The sequence below is a fragment of the Anser brachyrhynchus genome (genome assembly GCF_964034855.1).
Source record: "Anser brachyrhynchus genome assembly, chromosome: 6".
In the NCBI taxonomy this organism is placed as follows: Eukaryota; Metazoa; Chordata; class Aves; order Anseriformes; family Anatidae; genus Anser; species Anser brachyrhynchus.
In genome coordinates this window covers 32,102,471-32,121,434 of record NC_137700.1, presented here as the reverse complement: position 1 = coordinate 32,121,434, position 18,964 = coordinate 32,102,471, and the positions used below count along the sequence as shown (strand labels likewise).

Sequence of the window (18,964 nt, the reverse complement as noted above, 5' to 3'; positions counted from 1 at the left end):
TCTCATAGGTTATAGAAAAGAATTCTGGTGGCTGGTGGTATGTGCAGATTGGAGAGAAGGAAGGATGGGCTCCAGCATCTTACATTGACAAGAGGAAGAAGCCAAATTTAAACAGAAGAACCAGTACTTTAACCCGTCCAAAAGTTCCTCCCCCAGCACCTCCCAGTAAACCAAAAGATTCTGAAGAAGGAACAACAACTGGAATGATTTCTTCAGGGGATACCCAGGACTCTCCCCACAAGCTCAAATATGAAGAACCTGAGTATGATGTGCCTGCCTTTGGCTTTGAGTCAGAGTGTGAAGTAAATGAAAGTCATCATGAAGAGGGCACTCCTGAAAAACGACTTTTTCAGCCCCTCAAGCCCTCTCCTGTGTCATCACTTCAGAAGGCAAAGTTCAAAGTAGGAGAGTCTTCAGAGGATGTTGCTCATGAAGAAGAGACCATTTATGAGAATGAGGGATTCAGGCGTTACGCGGAAGATACTTTGTCCAATAAGGAATCTAGTGGAGACTCGGATTCTCAGAAAAGCTCCTCTCTCTCCTTGATCCGAAGGAATTCTCCATGTTCCAACTCCCCAAAATCATCACTTGTGAAGCCCAAGATGGACAAAAACATCCAGCCCGATCTTGGAAAATGTCACTATTCCAGGAATGAGGAGACGAAACCAAGGTCAGCTTCAGATGTTGGTTTACGTAGCATGCCAAGAACGGGTGTGAAGAAAGAGCCTGGGCAGAGTCCTTCCATTAGAGCAAAGCCAATCGTTAGGCCCAAACCATTCCTGAACAAGGCAGATTCTCAGAGCCAAGAAAAGATGGATATCAGCACTTTAAGGCGTCAGCTGAGGCCAACTGGGCAACTCAGAGGTGGACTTAAAGGTTCAAGAAGTGAAGAGTCTGAGAGCCCCCCCCACACAGCTTCTGAGAACCAAGATGATCCTGTTAGGAGGAGCTCAGCTGACCTCATTACAGCTCCTTCCCGTGCTATTTTCTGCTCTAGCCATCCAGCCAAAACTGAGCAAGAAAATGACTCCAGGTGTTTCTATGTGACCACTGACTCATACCAAAAGGTACAGGATTCTGAAATTTGCTTCCCAGCGGGTGTAGAAGTAGAAGTGCTAGAAAAGCAACCCAGTGGGTGGTGGTACCTGAAATACGGAGATATGGAAGGCTGGGCTCCTTCCCATTATTTGGCTCTCCCAGATAACCAGCAAGAAACGACATCAGCAGAGACTGACGCCTCATTTGCCAGGAACAGGAAAAATGAAAACAAGTCAAACAGTTTAGAGAAGATAGAGAAGAGAGTTCAAGCTTTGAACACCATCAATCAGAGCAAACGTGCAACGCCACCCATCCCAAGCAAACCTCCTGGTGGTTTTTCAAAAATGTCAGGGCCAGTCAAAATGCGGAATGGTGTGAGGCAACTTGCTGTCCGGCCTCAGTCAGTGTTCGTGTCTCCCCCTCCAAAGGAAAACAACCTGTCATGCTCCTTGCGCAGAAACGAGTCTTTAACATCTACTGATCATCTTAGAAATGTCCGTCGGAATTCCTCCTTCAGTAACACACGGTTGCAGCAGGGTGATGCGAAGGGAAAGCAGCCTGAGCGGTCGGGCACAGATGGCTCAGAGACCACCTCCAACCTCCCCACCCAGAGGAATGGGATCCCTGTGTCCACTGTCAGGCCAAAGCCCATTGAAAAGTCCCAGTTCATCCACAACAATCTCAAGGACATCTATGTTTCAATTGCAGACTATGAAGGGGATGAGGAGACTGCAGGGTTTCAAGAAGGTGTCTGCATGGAGGTCCTTGAAAGGAACCCAAACGGCTGGTGGTACTGCCAGATCATGAATGGTGTGAAGCCATTCAAAGGCTGGGTACCCTCAAATTATTTGGAGAAAAAGAACTAATATTGCAATATCTTTAACGTCCCTAATTTATACTGTTCCTGCTGTGTAAATGTGGAAAAAAACAATTACTACACAAAAAGACGTTTCCCTGTGCCCCAGTTTGTACAAAGGGACAAAGGAGTCTATGCTGAGGACAAATCTGCTATGTTCTGGAGAGGTTTGTGGGGTTAACATGTTGTAAGCAACTATGAGGAAGATGCAGCATAGTCAAATGCCTTTTTGTGAAGTTGTTAATAATCTTGTATGTGTAACAGGGTATGACATCCCATCTTTCCAGTTATTGACAGGAAACCAAATGTGTGCCTTTCGTGAGAGAAATACACATGCATCTACTTGGGGAGTTTTGTGCCAAACTCTTTTACAATCTTGGCTCCCTTTCTCCTCGTTCTTGTCCATACATGGAATACCCAAGAGTTTTGGATGCATTTCCACAACTTGCAATGAGAAGCAAATGGAAGTTTCTGAAACACAGAGGGACTCTAATCCTTTGGAGAAGCTCACTTTTTTTTTTTAAACTCTTCTCAACAGTTGGTTGGTCCAGAGTTGGAGCCTTTTCATCGTGGAGAGATTTGGTCTCTGACTTCAGCTGTATTTTGTTGTTACTGATAGCTCACCGGCAATGGCGATCAGGTGGTGTTGGTTGGGGGCTCTTTGTTTCCTTTCTTTCTGTCTTGTTCTTTGAGTTGATTTCAGGTGTTCTAGGGCAGCAATGCCTACTGGTGCTTGTAAAAACAAACCTATAAACCCCATGCTTAAGCACGTTGATTAATTCGCAGGCTCCATATTGATTTCTGTGCTTGACTTCTGCCAGGAGATCCTGGCTGAATTTCTTTACAGAGCTGGGTTTCTCAAAACTTATCATAATATCAAAATGCACAAAAGTCCCTTAAGACACTGAAGACAAAGCTGTCAAATGTGTTGCTTCTGTTTTTTGCAATCTGGTCCAAATTCAAGCGTGCTGACTGCTGGCAGGGCCCACAAAGGTATTAGTTAGAAATAGCCGTAACCTTCTGCAACAGCAGTGTTTACAATGAGGGGGGAAAAAAGCCATCAAACTCAGTCTGCACATCCTTAATTTGTATATTTTTGGGGAATTGTTTTTCTGTGTTTTTGTCTTTTCTGTGCATTCTGGGTTTACTTTTTTTTTGTCTTGGTTTACCAGAAGAGACTTAAAACTGAAGTAGGAGCCAAATGTGTTTCTGTTCCCACTTGAATCCAGAAAGTACGTTTGTAATGGACAGTGAACCTGGGTTTTTAATGCTCAGAGATTTAATATTGAAACAATTATGTCTAAAATTCATCTAACCAGGAAGCTGCCTCTTCTAGTTCCATTTCTGTTTGCCTTTCTTAACTCATGCTTTCAAACATGGCACATGGTGGGGGTAGTTTGGTTGGAAATAGATGAGGCATCCATTGGAAAAGGCTTGGAATACGGAGTTATTCCTGAGGTAGCCAACTCTTGTACTGTAAACATCATTGGCCAAATCCCTACTGTACTTGAGAAAGTCTTGCTTTTTTTTTTTTAAATGGCCTTGTTAATCACTAAAGATGAATATCTGGTTCCTTTAAATAATAGGCAGTATTGTATGCCCATTTTAAGGGGGAAGGGGCAGACTATTTCACTACTGGTTTACACAAAACGATACGTGCCCTTTTTTCCCACCAGAGCTTCATACTGATTTGGCTTGGAAGGTAAAGGTTATAAAGACTTCAAAATAGCTGGGATCAAGGGACTGAGTAAAACAGCACAACAATATTGTGTGTTACCAGGGATGTTTCTCTGCCAAAAAAAAATTACACAATTTATATGTTGTTCTTGTCTTTATTCTTAATTTTCTTGGGGGGTTGGGGGGGGGGGGGGTTAATTGCCATGGTAATATCAAGAGAGTTGCCTACAGCTAACCTGGCTGATGTCCTTTTGGTAGCTGAAACAACATCCAGGTGCCACAACTGGCTACGAACAGTGCTGTGGCCCGAGCAGCTCTCTGCATCCCAATAGGGATGGGAGGGTGTTTGGTTGGGATCCCTTTAAATTGTGGTGGCAGGAGAAGGAGGTGTATCTGCACAACAGCTCGTATCACAGTGTGCAGGGTCCTCTTAGTACCTTACGTCTTGCTATATAATATATATGTATATATCCAGTTAGCTACATCTTACTGGATGTCTATCTGAGGCATTGTGGCCCTGTCTCTCATACTTCTCCCCATTTTTAGTTGTACTAATATGGTAGCAGCCATAAAAGACTGCTGGAGCTGTTGTGAGATTATAATAGAAGTATTATATTCTTCTGCTGGACAGTATTAAATAGAGCAATACATAGAGTTATCTGCTAGATTGCAGTACTAATAGTAGTGACTTAGTGACTCGTATTAATGTTGTTATGATTTATTTTAACAATAATGATGCGGAAGTGGTTCATTATTTTTGAATTAATGCACTTTAACAATAAAAGAAACCAAAATGAAAGCCAATGCAGAGAACTAAGTGCATTATTTAAAGGTGCAGTATATAATTATCATTTTCTTGAAGCACATATTTATTAAGAATTAACTTATTATTTAAAATATTCTAAAGTTTTGTTTAGAGACATTCCCACCAGGTCATCTCTTTGGGGGGATGTAGAAGCACAGCTCCCAAATCTTCTGCATTGAGCCACTGAATTTTCCAAGTACGGTGCAGCACGCTGTGAGCCCCTGCCCAGTGGGAGGAAAGCAGCACACGATTCAGACAGGAGAGCCTGGACTACTATAAATGTTCATGCCTGCATCCAGCAAAGCCGAGTCCAAAGCACCTCTGAACTGCAGGAGTGCTCATAGGGTTTGGGAAGGCTAAGCTGCTTTCCGTGGCCCTTTGTGACACTCGGCTGCCACGTGCCTTGCACGATGCTGGTTCCCAGTGGACATGAACTTGCTGCAAGGCTCAGGTTAGTGTGAGGGCTTTTGGATCTGCCTGTGAAACGCAAGGCACCCATGTAACAGAAGTTGCTCTGTCCCACAGCTCCTTTTCCACCTTGCTGCCTTGCTCTTCCACCCCTGGCTTTTGCAGGGAGTTGGTTTGGCAAGCGGTGCTGGGGGTGACGCTGTTGGTGCCTGCAGCACCACCGGGCTTTTCTTGAGCATCAGCCCAAGGCATGTTCTGGCCCAACTGCTCCTTTATTCTGTCTAGAAGGCTTCATGGCCCTGAGGAGAGCCGGGGCCTGTAGACGGGCTGCAAAACCAGGCACATGGCCTCCTTCCTCCTTCTGCCCCCACCTGCACCAGCAGAAGGGAGGGGTGCAATTAAACTACTTGATGCTAGAAATGAATGTGAGCTGCTGCCCGGCATGTTGTGCTTCCCACCAAGTGGCAATGCTTTGGTTTGGGCTTCCCTTTATTTGATGTTTGGTGCTTTAAAAGGGCATTTGTAAAATAAATACCACCCCCTCGCACACACCCCAGAATTGCAGGTATTTTCTTCCTCTTCTCTTACTGTTGTCACAGCATCTCTGATTGTTTTTTCATTTTAATCTTTCAACTGAAAGATATTAGGACAAGAATTGTTTTCTTGATTGGCAAGCAGCTACTGGTAGTCAGCTCCGCTGATATCCAAAAGTACAAGTGATTTTTCCCTATTAGCTGTGAAACAGAGCGAAAGGCCTTAGACCAAATCATAAAAGCTGACTGTAAAGGCAAGGAAACCTGGAAGGGTTTCAGGGGACAGTGTAGTGCTAGAAGCATTTTAGCTCTTCCCTAAAATGTTCACGTCGCCTTAAGCTTTATTTACTAAATTTGTCAGAACTGACACTGGATCAAGAGCAATATTTAAATGCAATGTACACCTCAGTGAGCACTCAATGCAGAAATCAATAGTACTGTTTAAATGTCTCTCTTTCTGGTCTCTTCTTGAACCAGACTGAAGAGGAAGAGCTCTGCAGAGCTTCGGCAAGGCTGTTTGCAGCTGAAGGGGGCCCTCCTCCGGGGGAAGAGGCGGCTGCTGTCACCGCGGGGCTGGCGCCTTGCTCGCACCGCTGCCCGTGCTTTCCAAAAAGTCTTGAATTTGGACCAGCAGAAAATCCAAAACCCGATGCCGTAGAACAAAATTTGAGAATGTGAAAATTGTCTTGCTGTATACTGCAACTTTAATAATAATGAGCACTTCTGAGTTCGTTATTGAGGTTTATATAATGCCTGAAAAGTTTAGTTGCTGTTTTCCTTTGTCTCCCCGTTCAAAACACTCTCTCGTAACAGCAGCAGTAATAAGATTTTGTTAGCTGCCCTTCCCCATGGGAGGCAATTCCTGTTAATTGTCTTAGCTCTCATGCCTTGCAGTGGTGGGTGTAGTCATACCTACCAGCCTTTTGCAAGCCAAATTTTTCAAGATAAAAGCTATGATGGGCGCGTGCCAAGATGTGTCAACTGGACGTGTGTGCCATGTCGTCTTGACAGGAAGTTTTTGAATCAGTGTACATTAATAGCAAGTGCACAATAACGAAGGACTGAAATTGGCTGAAGGTTAGACTCCAGAAAAAAAATATTAAATTTCACATCTGCACTGGTACAGTTAAAAAAAAAAAAAATGGTTTTGGCCCTTGTGGATGCGCACCCCAAAGTCTCTTTCCATTATGATGCTATAAAGTTTGACGAAGGCATTATATAATTGTTTTCATCACTTTCAGATCTTAATGAATCGTATTTTATTGTAATATATATTCATTGCTTTCCTCAGTTAAAAAGAAAGTTACTGCTTTTATCTTATATGAAAAACAAGGGAATTTGATAAAGCATTCATTATTTTCATATTACTAGTATTAACAGAATAGAACTAGTACTATTTAATTTTAGATCTTCATAGCTAGCTTGTTAATAACTCATATTTTCCTGTGTTGTATCCTAATTTTTGTCTATTTTTTCCCAAATACTCTGCATTCTTGAGAAAAACAAATCCAATGAGAGGATAAGTGCAATATTCATAGAATAAACAGGCCCCTCATCCAGGACGTGGAGTGGAACGTGCAGTGTGAAATGTTTGCAATTCTCTGTTCATGCACTCTTAGGGGAAGGGAGAATGCAGGAGAGGGTGCAGCTGGATGAAAACAGGACCCTTGGGTAGGTAGGGACTGATAGCTGGGATTGTTTGGGGTGGGAACAGTTGCTTTTTGTAAAAAGCATCACCTGTTACTAAAAGTGTAAAGATTATGCAGCATGTTGCCAGGTTTATGTACAGAATGTACATTAACATCCTCATCAATACAGGACTTCTGAGCTATGCTTTAAATACTTTGTATGTCATCTATGCATGATACTGCTTTCTGTTATGTCTCTGCTGGTGGTTGTCCTCTCTTATGCTTCAGAATCGACTTCAAAAGGGAAAATGCTGCTGGTGCAGTCCTAAGTTTTGATAGTGTATTGTTACTAGTATTTATTGCAAAAGCTATGGAAGTATTTTTACACGTCCTCATTTCTTTTTTTTTTTTTTCCCCCTTAGGTTAACGATAAGGAAGAAAGTCCCTGTTTTAACTAGATTATTTCTCACCTGCAGAATTTCACAGCCAATTTGGGTTTTGATACCATATTTCTTGCTTGCAGGGGATGATCTCTCAGGTCCAAAATAAAGTTGAGCAGAAACTCTGCTCTTTGAAAGTACTTTTATCGTAAGTCCTATTTGAACGAAAGGAGAACTTCCATCTGTCCAAAACAATGTGATTTCCATGTAGCAGCAAAATTTTATCTCTTTGAAAAACTGGACTGTTTTCATGAGAGTCAAAAGAAATGTGAAAGCCAGAGCATTTGGTTCTCTGAGCTCTGGGGAGCACATCTCCTGTAGCTCTGCTTCTTGTCCCTGGAGGGCAGTTGTACCTCAGCTTCCTGCTTAAGTTTTGTCCTGCTGTTCTTCAGTTTGTGAAGGTATGAATATTACCAGAGACCTTTGCATTCAAATAGAAAAACTGAATTCTGCAGCTGTACTGAAATGTTATCAATGACATGATTTTGGCAACCATCGGATACTTTACAGATAAATCTGGTTTTGAGGAGCCAACCTAGTTCTTTCACGTGCTCTTGTCTAAACCAGCAACAAGTCCATGGGCATCAGTAGAGTTGGCACTCACTGTGGACCATTCTCAGCAAAAGCAAGCACCCCTGCTCAGTCCCCATGCCTCCGGAGGGAGCACAGGACCACTGAGCCCCGGGGCTGCCATGCCACGACCCGCTTCCCTGCAGGTTGTGCAGCTTTTTAAAACCAGAGCTTTGCTGCTAGTTTGCCGGTGTCTTCCCGACACCAGCGGCTCCTTCTCTGGCAACTTCAGATGCTATCTACCTGCATAGCAAAGTGCTGTGCGTAAATTCAGTGTTCAATAGCTGCCAACAATACCAATACGATGGTCTGAGAGCAAACGTTTAAGTTATTTTTTTTCCCCCAGTTGCTTTTATTTGCTCGATAGAAGCAGGGACCACCAATGTGGCGATGTGTGGGGAATGTCTGCACACTTTACCTCTTCAATGGCCTCTGCTAGCCATGTTCAGTGCTTATTATTTCTCTTCCTCTCCCTCTGTGCTGCTCAGTGGCCACATCTATTGTTTGTCTGTAACTCTCAAATAACGTACTGTATGTAGGGCCCCTGCACTCGGTTGACTTTGGGCTGCAATGTTGCTGTTGCTGCTTTTCCTCCTCTCTCTTAGCCCCCAACTCTGAGCAAAGCAAAGATTTCTGTCTTAAGTCACCTGTAGCTCTTCCTAGTTAGATACCTCTAGGTGTCAGCTTTGTGGGGTGTGCATGCACTGCCGAGGTGGGGAGCGAGGGTGTCTTTTTACTTGGGTGTCCTCACATCAGGGCCGGGGCTCTGCAGCGAAGCCGTGCTGCATGTGGACCTGACTGGCGTAGGCAGAACAAGTTAGCTTCTCCCATTTTATAATGTCAGGGTGGGCTGGTCCCATAAACAATGTTCTTCATTTGTTCTTGCATCGAGGTAGCATTGACTCTAGCTGGAGAGTGCAATTTTTTTTTGTTTTGTTTGTTTGTTTTTAATAAATAAATTTGGTTTAAAGCTTCACACTGGCGTTTTACAGACCTGTTCTTGTCAGCATAAGCCACTGCTGTCCTGAGTTGAGACTCCTGTTTGTTACTGAATCAAAATAATGGGAATTATATTAACAATTGGGAAAGAAATGAGAGGTAACTATGTTGGCAGGGGAGGGGTAGATAAAGATAAAATATGAGGAAAAAAATGTTTCTAATAAGGCCGTAAATTATTGGGTCTGACACTGCAGGTGCTTTCTCTGTATAGATGGTTTTAACGCATCACTGCTCTGTGTTAGGGTTTTCTATTACCGAGAAAAGTTGAGTTTTACACTCCATGACAGACTATGGCAATCCTGAAGCCAATGACCCACCAAAGCCAGACAAACTTGTGCTACGTGGTTCTTGTAGCGGAGGCAGTTCGTGTGGCTGGGAGGTTGCGTTCACTGGGGTCTGGCTGCTGCTCCACACCTGCCTGCTGGCCCTCCAAAAGAGCCGGGTGCTGGTGGCACTGTTGGGAAGTGTTTTCTGTCCTTACCTGATGGTGATCTGCCCCTGATGCTCAGGGTTATTGGGGTGCAATGGTACCTTTCTGTCTTGGTCCCTGCGTGGTGGCGGAAAGAAGCGGAGGGGAGGGAGAATCGCTTGGCACTGCAGGAGAATTTCTGAAATGTAACTCTTGATATGAAAGTAAATATTTCAGGCTTTTCCAGATACTCTCCTCTCAAAGCTATGCTAGCGACTCTGTGTTTGATGTCTGAAATTGAAGCGATACAGCAGGCCTTCACTGTGCAAACAGTTCTGGTGTCGTTTGAGAGTTTGTTCTCAAACTGTGTCTGGGTCACCAGGGAAGGAGTAATAAATAAACAAAATCCCATCATCACCCTTGGGGTTTAGGTGGGGGGGCGAGCAAATTTGTTTCTGAGTCTGGGTCCCCCTGAGCATGCAGACTGGTTTTGTACCTGTCCCCAAAAAGCAGGACAGAAGAGAATGCTGCAGTCACTGAACTTAGCCTGTAACAATTTAGTGAACTGGAGCAAATAAAAGGGGAATTAAAAACAAACCTTTTTAAAAAATGAAATATTTCTGTGAATAGCCGACTTAACTATTTCCTGTCTTAGACTTTCATGAGGGAGGAAAAAAACAGTTATAATTGTTTCCAGTCTCTAGGAGAATTTTTTTTTGCCCCGTGCTGAATAGGCTTGCTGAAAAGACTTGCTCATTACTCACAGTGGGTTCAAACCTGGAGTATTGTGAAAGCAGAGTGTGTGTAGTGTTACAATGACTTTTTTGTACGAAGGGCCCAAACTAACTGTTGTGGGGTCAATAGTGTACAGAGTAGGTGCACTTCTGTTGACTGGCAAGGCTCATGTTATGTCAGTGCCGTTCCTTTATTATAGGTTTAATCACAGACAGCAGCGTTGGTTACTCTGCTCCTAATGTTTGGGCATAATCAAGCAGATGAGACTCTTCAGTTAAGACTCGATATCACATTTCACGTAGGAGAATTCTTGCCAGCAGTTTGCTGCTTTGGTCAAAGTTCAGATGTAGATAACTCAAGGAGGGTGTTGAAAGCAACTCCGTTGGGCTTGTACGTCTGTGGCTGTTTCCAGAGCTGTTAATTAGCCCAAAGAATTTCTGGAAACAGTGGATAATCAGTTACTGGGAGCCTAAACCTGTCACTGAGTGAAAGCTGAAATCTGTTTGAGTGGTTGTGCTCTCCTCCATTAGGAGAGCGCTTGCACATGGCTCGTTTGGGAAGTCCTGTGGGTTTCACTCTACCAAATTCGGTCAAGGCCTGGTCCAAATGAGGCTTTGCATTGGGTTTCCTGGGTCATTGATGTTCTTATTGTGACCTTGAATATTAAATACTGTTGTCATTGTTGTGTTGGTGTAGCACTCCATTTTCTAGCGGATAGGTGGTGGGAATGTACCTGTGGGGGTTTGGGAGAGTATGTTGGTGACCAGAGATAGAGAAATGTGTGGTTGGTCTTAGTGTGTGTGGCCACGTTGGTGATGCTATTTGTTTGTTTTTGTTATTTTTTGTTTTGTTTAACATGGGAACCATTTTGTCTGTTCTGCTTGGGAAAAAGTCTAGAAGTTGGTGTGGTTTCTGTCACTGTGTACATGGAGAAGGAATAACTGAGAGATTTTTTTGATTTTGTTTTTATTTGGGGAGAGGTTATAGGCGGGAGTCCGTTCAGTTTGTTTTGGGATGCGAGTTAAGAGTTGAGCCAAGAGTTGAAGAAAATTAGTTTGGGGAAACCTTGTGTTTTTTTGTTTGGTTTGTTGGTTTTTTTGTTGTTTTTGTAACATCTTTGGACCATATTTGCTTGTGGCCTCTAATCTAGTTTCATTGAAGGCAGTGGAGTGAATATTGGTCATAGTGCAGATGTTTGAGGTTTTGGCCAAGTACCGTTTCTTTCAGAGCTGGCAGGTATTTCGACATTTATGACATCAACCATTAATGTACCTATAGCAAATGTAGAGCTAGAAGCAGAACTAAGTACTGCAGCCCCATGGATTGTCAAATTTTTGTTTAATGAACTTGAGGTGACCAGTTGGATAAAACTGTTTGTACGGTGAAGAGCTCCTGCTAGGGTCCAAATGTATTTGGGTCTCTGAGGTGCTTTCCTAGAAAAGCAAATCGGGTGCATGATAGAAAAATATTGCCTTTCTCAATCATTCCAGTCAAAACTGAAAACCAGAAAAATGGCACTTAAGACAAGCAACGGTACCTTTTGCCACTGGTGGTATGAGTTATATCATTAACGAGGGACAAAATGCACCCATCAGTCTGAACTGGCACAAAGCAGAAGACCTTCATGTGACCAGTCCCTGAGCCTGCATGTAAACTTGGTAGATTCAATGCGGATTAGATTTCTAGCTAGCAAAGATGAATGACTTCTTTACTGGCCAACACAAGAGTTACATCCTCAGTGCAGAAAATACAGCTCTCCTTTGTGCCAAGTGATCCGTAGAAAAGTCTCTCAAGCTTTTAGATCATTTGGGGACCTGTAGCTGATACATATGGTACTGTGGGCCTGCTTCTGGGACTGGGACAACAGAAGTGCATCTCCGTCCTCGTCTAGATTAATGAAATGATCATAGCACCATTTTTTTTGTTGCTCTAGATTTGTTGGGGGGAGGGGGGAGGGCAATAGTTGTGCAAACCATTACCTTCCCCCAACCCAGACTTGCAGACTTGACTTGATTTTAGTGCCCAGTCCAGGGCTGGTTTCAGAGCTGTCCTCGTGGTCGTATTGTAGGCCAAGTGCAGTAAATGAGTGTTTGATCACCAGATCCAGCCTGTGTCTGCTCACGTCACAGGCAGGGGGCAGTTGGAAGATGGCTCTGCTGCCCTGGTTGGGACAGGGGCTGCATTCAGGATGCTGCCCTCATTTCTATGACTGCCTAATGGCCATATGCCGTGGCCATTGTGTTTGCTTGCTCAGAGAACCACAATACAATGTAAAGCAATGGAATTTGTGTGTGTGGTTTGTTTCTTTTTTTTTGTTTGTTTGTTTTGTGGTTGTTTTTTTTTTTTTCCCTAGAGCAACATGTGCTGAAGCCATGAAGTAAAAACAAATGTTTGGGGGCGGGATTTTAATCACATCTGTGTCTGTAGAGGTGAGAACTCTGTATGGGTCACTCAATGGAGAATGAGAAAACTTCTCAGGCAATTGTGCTTGTGAAGATGCAGAGCAAGAACTTGAGATTTTTGTCTCTGAAGGTAGATCTCAGCATCCCTCTGCAGGCATTTGTTACAGCTTGGAGGTGAACAGTGTCTAATAATGGTTATTCAGGACCGCTCAAAAAGTTCTGGAGGAAAAGAAGAGACAATTCGAGGTTCTGTACACTTGTAGAGCAGGGAGTTACAATAAACTTAAAATACTGTCAGGTGCTTTATGGATTTAATTTTTTTTTCCTAGGATTGTCACAGGTCCTCATGAGTGTATCCTGGCTGATGCTAGTGGTGTGGCACAGCAGCTGAGTATAGACACCTGCAAAAATGCATAGCTATACATCTGTGGTGTACGTGTGTATATTGGCAAAGATCAGCCTAAAAAGTGCCTGGAGTAAATTATGCTTGATAAGCGCTCCCTATCCGCATGTTCCACACACACCACAATAACGTGTTTAGGCAGCTTTAGCTCCTCTCAAGGCATCTGCCATCACACACGCAGGTGCTGCAGCCTGGGCTTTGGAGGGTGGTGAACGCTAGTGGAAAGGGCAACTCTGGGTGCACACCATCCCCCTGCCCTTCCTGCTCTTTGGCTGTGCCCAAAGCCAGTGCTCTGCCATGCCAGTGCAGGATCAGGCCCTTGGCACATTTGTCCCATCCAACAGAGTCAAGCTCAGCTCTGCCGAGCGCTTTGAGGGGTGTTTGCAGCAGTGAGCGCTGCTCCGCAGCGGTGATGCGATGCTCACCTCCCATGTGTGCAGGACCAGCGGAGGTTGCGAGGGACGGCCAGAGTTTGAGGGCTGTTTTCTCAGCGTTATTACAAGTTCTTGCAATGTGAACCTCTAATGTTTTCAAAGACTCAGGCAGAAAGGACTTGCTAAACAGACTGTACCTGTCATCTCCCAGTTCATTGATTGCTTGGACCAAAGGTGGTGCTAAATCTGATCTTCATCTGTAATATTTATATTTTGTTGGACTTTTTTTTTTGAAGTGTTTGATAAAAACAGATGCAGTGTCCTTCTTACATGAGAAGCTTATTCCCTGCTTGGGATTTGGCAAAATTCACTGGACCTTCAGGGTCCAGAATTGTTGCTTGATAACATTTGAGCAGGCTTGCAGTGTTCTGGGGGGAGGTGGGGAAAGGGTACTCTATCTTCAAATGCTTGCAGACTGTAAGAATTGACTTGTGATTTTTTTGTATTTTGTTTACATTGCCTCTTATGCCCTAAGGAAAAATAAATTTTTGACCTTTTTAATTGTGATCCATTTGGTTTATTTTAATTTTTTCAACTTTTTCAATACTGTTTTTAATTCCGCTCGGTTTGTCAAACCACTAAATTTAACTTTCCCAAAATAACTTGTGACTTACGTGTATGTGCAATGGCAAATTTCAGCTCAGGCTTAAATGGATAAAGGATCTTCTCTTGTCCCCTGGCTCTGAGTTGTTACTGTACCTGTATTTTTGTCTCCTAATCCACAAAGTTTTATGGACTGCTGCCCTCAAACACAAAGACCCTTTGTATGTGTTGAGCAAGGTCTTAAGATACACTTCAGTGTGGTTTTTGGATCTGCTGGCATCAGATCCAAACTAAGAAGGGAAGCATCCTTTTGCTTGGGTGGCCCTTCTGTGATAAAAGGGTTGCTGAGCAAGTTGGGATGAGTTCTTAAACACCCCTGCATGTAGGCTGCAGAGCAGGCTGTGGTTGAACATGAGATTTTAAGATTTGATCCTGTAAGGTTGCTGGGTCCTGTGCTGGGCCCTGCTGGCTCCTTGCTGGGTTTGGAGGCCCAAATAATAGGTAGAAATTTCCTGCTATGTGAAGCAGATGAGTAAGGGAGACTAAAGAGCTTCTACTAATGGATCCCTGCTCCTTATGAGGGATGTCCCTGAAGGATGCAGGGGGCAGTGGGATTAGGGAATGCAGAGCGGGGCGAATTGTAATAAGGGATGTAATTCTAAACAAGTCTGTTTTCGAGCACGTCAATCCCCAGCTCAGCTATGGGCCACCTCTATGAAATATTGTCCACAATTGTCTGCTTCCTTAGCGGTTTGCAAATCTGTAGGTAAAAAGGGTCATTCCCAGTGCCTGGCTTCCACATTGCAAATCAGAGCTGCAGAGGGGTTGGCTCTCACTAACTGCTTGCTGCTGCAGCAGGGGATGGCTGAGCTTGCCTGCACGTGTCCTTCATTTTAGCAGGGGGGCATGCCTTTGCTCCCTGCTGCAGCACTTCACAAACATCTTGCAGAGAAATGATGTCCCTGGAGATGGGCCAGCTGTCATCAGAGGCACAGCATTTGCTAGCGGCACTTGTGAGATGCTCCTCCATGCTGGCACATAGGTGGGTGATGCACAAGGAGCCCTGCTTGGGCACCCCAGCTCTCTGAAGGTTGCAAGGAATTACCAGGGCAGAACCCAGTCCTGGGTGCTTTAAAGTACAAACATATGCATGAGGAGCATGCCTGGGAACTGTGCCTTCCCTTCTGTGTGTGTAGCATGATCCTTAGGGTTGAAAGGGTTTTTCTAGGCCAATGCAATCAACATATTACTCTAATGTACACCCTTGTATATTGTAACCCACCATTAATTGTTCCCTTCATTCCCCATTTTTCTCTGAGCTCCACCATCAGAGCTATGTTGTACCCAGACTAATTCCTCTGGTCCCACGTATGTGTAGTTGTGAAAAAGAGCAAAATCAACCCTTAAAAAAATTAATGATAAAGCCTATTAGGTGCAGTGCTGGGCGCGGAACACCAGGTGGCGATGGTGCACCAGTTCTGCCACTCCTGTACCACTTTCGGAGCACCTTTCCCGTCCTCATCCTTCCTCCTCCTCATCCTCCCCTAGCGCAGTCCCTGGGCTCAGGCCCAGCAATCCACCGGCCAGGGAAGCCCTGGGGATGGATGGCCCTACCTGAAGCATGGGGAGGGCTGCGGTGAGGTCCCTCCTCACTGCAGAGGGTCACAAGGAAGCAGCTTTCATGCCACCATTGCTCTTACCTCAGCCTCTTGTTCTTGCCTGCCTGTCATGTTTTGCCACGCTTATGGAAGTGGCAAATACTCAGTCGCTCATGCTGCTGCAGGATGCCTAAATCAACTTTATTCACAATCACAGTTATCCAATTTTTCACAATTAGTTATTCTTCTCTTTAAACAGAACACAAAACATTTTAAAGTAAAGCGATGAAATGCAAATGACACAAGAACACAGAGGTACTTGGGAACCTACACAATTCAAACAAAACAAAAGGTTAGGACTGTTGTTCTTACTGTTACTGCTTTTGCTGTTTTTTCTCCCTGGAGAGAGCTTTGCTCTCCTACCTGCTCACAACTGGAGGCCAGCTGATGCTGGGAGCAGGACTGAACCCCAATTTTTGAGCTTGGATGCTGGGGGAGCTTTCAGCTTCTGCTAACTCCTAGTGTTTGGTCCACAGTAAAACAAACACAGTTATATATTAAAACACTCTGAATTCAAAAGGTGAAAAGGGAATTCACACCACTGCACTGATACCCATGGATGGAGTTTCTTGAAAAATAAAATGTACCCATTGGCTTGCCCTGCACAGGAGGAAACTGGTCCCACTGACGTGGTGAAGGCTTGGGAGGCTGCTTATTGCACATTTCCCTACATCCACTATTCCAAAGACACGTTCCTACCCCTTGGGTTCTCCCTCTCTGAAACTTTTGCACTGGTGTTTGTATAACTACCGACACAGGCTCCCCATGCCCGCCAGTCACTGTGCTGTCCTGGAGGCTGGCTCCATGCCTGCAAACTGGCTGTGCTCCTGGCATGGCAGCTGTCACCCTTTCCTCCAACCCCTCACTGAGGGGTCCAAACGCAGGAGCCACGGTGCTCCAGGGCTTTTGACAGCCAGCCCAGAGCACAGGGCTGAGCCCCTGGGTTAGGGGTGGACATGAGAAGTGTGCAAAGAAATAACGTAAATCCCTGTAACCAGGGTATCAGCGTTCAAGTCACGGACTGCCCACCAGGCGGGCAGGGGGTGGCTGCAGGTCCCTGCAGTAATCTGCAGTGATGGCGGTGCCTTTAGAGAAAGGCTCTAAGATGCGCCCTCCAGCTCTCAGCATCTTCATTGACTTCTTTGAGGGGACAGAGCAAGGCCATGTTTTCCAGGTGCTCTCAGGAGCAACCATTGTGGGCAGGTGCTCCTTCACCCGCTCCACTACACGCAGGGCTGTGGGTAGCCATGCCAGGAGAAGGCTCAGCAGGACGGGTGTAACCCCGTGCCCTTCCCCAGCCCGGGCTGGTGGGCAACATGGCAGGGCAAATGCTTCTGCTGCACCCCGGCCCTGACCACCCTCCTGGGCCCAAGTGCCACCTCTGCCTCCCACACAGCCCTGGAGGCACCAGGATGGAGCCAGAGGGGAGACAGGGAGCACCAGCTACAGCAGAGCTGCCCTGGCTGGGCCCAAGGTCCAGCAGCTCTGGGCCAGGCTGGCGGCCATGATGGTGCAGTGGTTGTCACGGCAACCATGGGGGCCGCCATTACAGGCACCCACAGTGGGGACTGCAGGGTTCCCAGCTGGGGCGGGGGGGGGTTGTTTAAGTAAACCGAAGCAAACTAAACCCCCTCAAGCTATAATTTTCTTTTTCCCCTTCTAACACCTAAGGACAGCCATGTCCTGCCGGCGGGCTGGCTGTTGAAGGGCTGGCTAAGTTCCACCTGGCTGTTTTTGTCTTAAAGCACAGTGATAAAGTTACCAGTAAATGAGACCCGCAGACATGTGGTTTATACATTCTTCCCCAGTGGGGTCGTTTTTTTGTTTGTTTGTTTGTTTTTTGTATGTGTTTTTGGGCTTGTTTGTTTGTTTGTTTTCTCTTTTTTTTTTTTTTTTCTCCCTTAGAAGTGTTGTCTCGATGGTAAGGGGAGGAAAGGCGAGGGAGGTGTATCTCCCTCTCCTGCAGGCCATGGGGGCAGAGATGCTGTTGGATCCCTTGAGCTTCATGGAGACCATTTGGGACAAGCCACAGCAGCTCGGTGGTGATGGGGTGCGAGAGATGCTTGCCATGCAACAGGATGGCGACAGGAGGTGGCGGGATGCTGCTGGGAGGGAGGGTGGCCAGTGTTGGCTGCCAAACCCACCGTGAACGCCTCTGCTGGGGAACAGCAGGACAGCCCTCAAGGTACTGCCATGGTGCTGTTCTCTTCCCCACATCCATAGGGAGAATTTTGCTTCAAAAGTTCCAGATCTTTTTCTGCACTGGCTCCAGGCCTTCCACTGCAAATGTGCTCACTGTATCTCTCCCTTGCTGGGTCAATATTTGCCTCACTCCACACTTTCTAATGGGCTTCCTATAGTCAGGCTAGTTGTACACAGAAACACATTCCTTATTTCTCTTCTTCTGCCAAGGTGTCCTCTGCACACACCGTGTCTTCAGAAGGAGAGGCGCAGCACTGAACCTTTTACCACTTGCTCTCCCTGCTAAACATTGGACATTCCCCTCCGCTGTGCATGGTGTAGAAAAGGGATGATTGCTCCAGCTCTTGTTTTTTGTTTGTTTGTTTTGTTTTGTTTTTGAGATAAAATTTAAAATCTGTAGGAGACAGTAGTCCACTGTGATTTCTCTGACGCACTGGAGTTCAGTCCCAGGGCTTGCTTGGAGGGTAGAAGAGCAGCATCTAAGCTGGTGTCATCTGTTGTCCATGGAAGTGGGGATCAGGGTGGTGGTGGGCGATGGTTTTTGAATCTCCCAGGTGATAAATAGAGACCGAGACCTGTGTTATTTCACAGTCTCCTCTCCACCTCCCTAGTCCCACCACAGCATCTGCTGCTGCTCTAAGTGCTGCGGTATGTTTTGATGATATCTTTGATGGCTCGTCTGCAAATTGGACAGCAAGCATTGGCCATCTTCTTGAGCTTCAGCCCACATGAATAGCAGAGACACATGTGTCCACAGGAGTAAATGACCGTGTCTACCATGTTCTCATAGCAGATGGTGCATTCGTCTCCCCAGGGCCCTGAGATGGATGGGGAGATGGGTGACTCAGGCAAGCTGACAGGAGAGTTGGGAGCTGTGCCTGAAACACAAAGAACAGGGTCACTCATACTGCTTAAAAGGTTTCTTGACACCCTGAAGCCAGCTACAGAGGGAGGAACCATGGCCTAGAAGAAATAGATGCTCCAGGTTCAGGGGTCCTTCCTGTGATCTGCTGGCTCTGTTGCTGAGACCTGGTTCACATGCCAAGGCTCAGGGCAGCAGAGAGGCAGCATCTGCTGGGATCTGCCGCCCACATAAAACAAACCAGGAGACAGCTGTTTCCAAGCAGGGGACAAAGAGCAGTTTCACATTTTCAAACCTCTGTCTAAATATTAACAAAGGAGGAAAAATTAGAAGGGGTGGATCAAGTCATCTGCTTTGAAAAA

General features: G+C 45.4%; 2 protein-coding genes across 17 annotated transcripts in view; one reads left to right on the top strand and one right to left on the bottom strand.

Moving 5' to 3' along the window:
• The window catches only part of SH3PXD2A (SH3 and PX domains 2A), a 252,617-nt gene extending 238,779 nt beyond the window's left edge, over positions 1–13,838 (top strand). For all 8 annotated transcript variants that reach the window (XM_080597790.1, XM_080597791.1, XM_080597789.1 and 5 more), the window contains one exon: positions 9–13,838. In XM_080597790.1, coding sequence (XP_080453916.1) covers positions 9–1,904 — 1,896 coding nt within the window. In that variant the 3' untranslated portion in view covers positions 1,905–13,838. The remainder of the gene's footprint in view (positions 1–8) is intronic.
• NEURL1 (neuralized E3 ubiquitin protein ligase 1) overlaps positions 7,341–18,964 on the bottom strand; it is a 159,484-nt gene continuing 147,860 nt past the window's right edge. For all 9 annotated transcript variants that reach the window (XM_080597802.1, XM_080597805.1, XM_080597808.1 and 6 more), the window contains one exon: positions 7,341–18,618. In XM_080597802.1, coding sequence (XP_080453928.1) covers positions 18,377–18,618 — 242 coding nt within the window. In that variant the 3' untranslated portion in view covers positions 7,341–18,376. The remainder of the gene's footprint in view (positions 18,619–18,964) is intronic.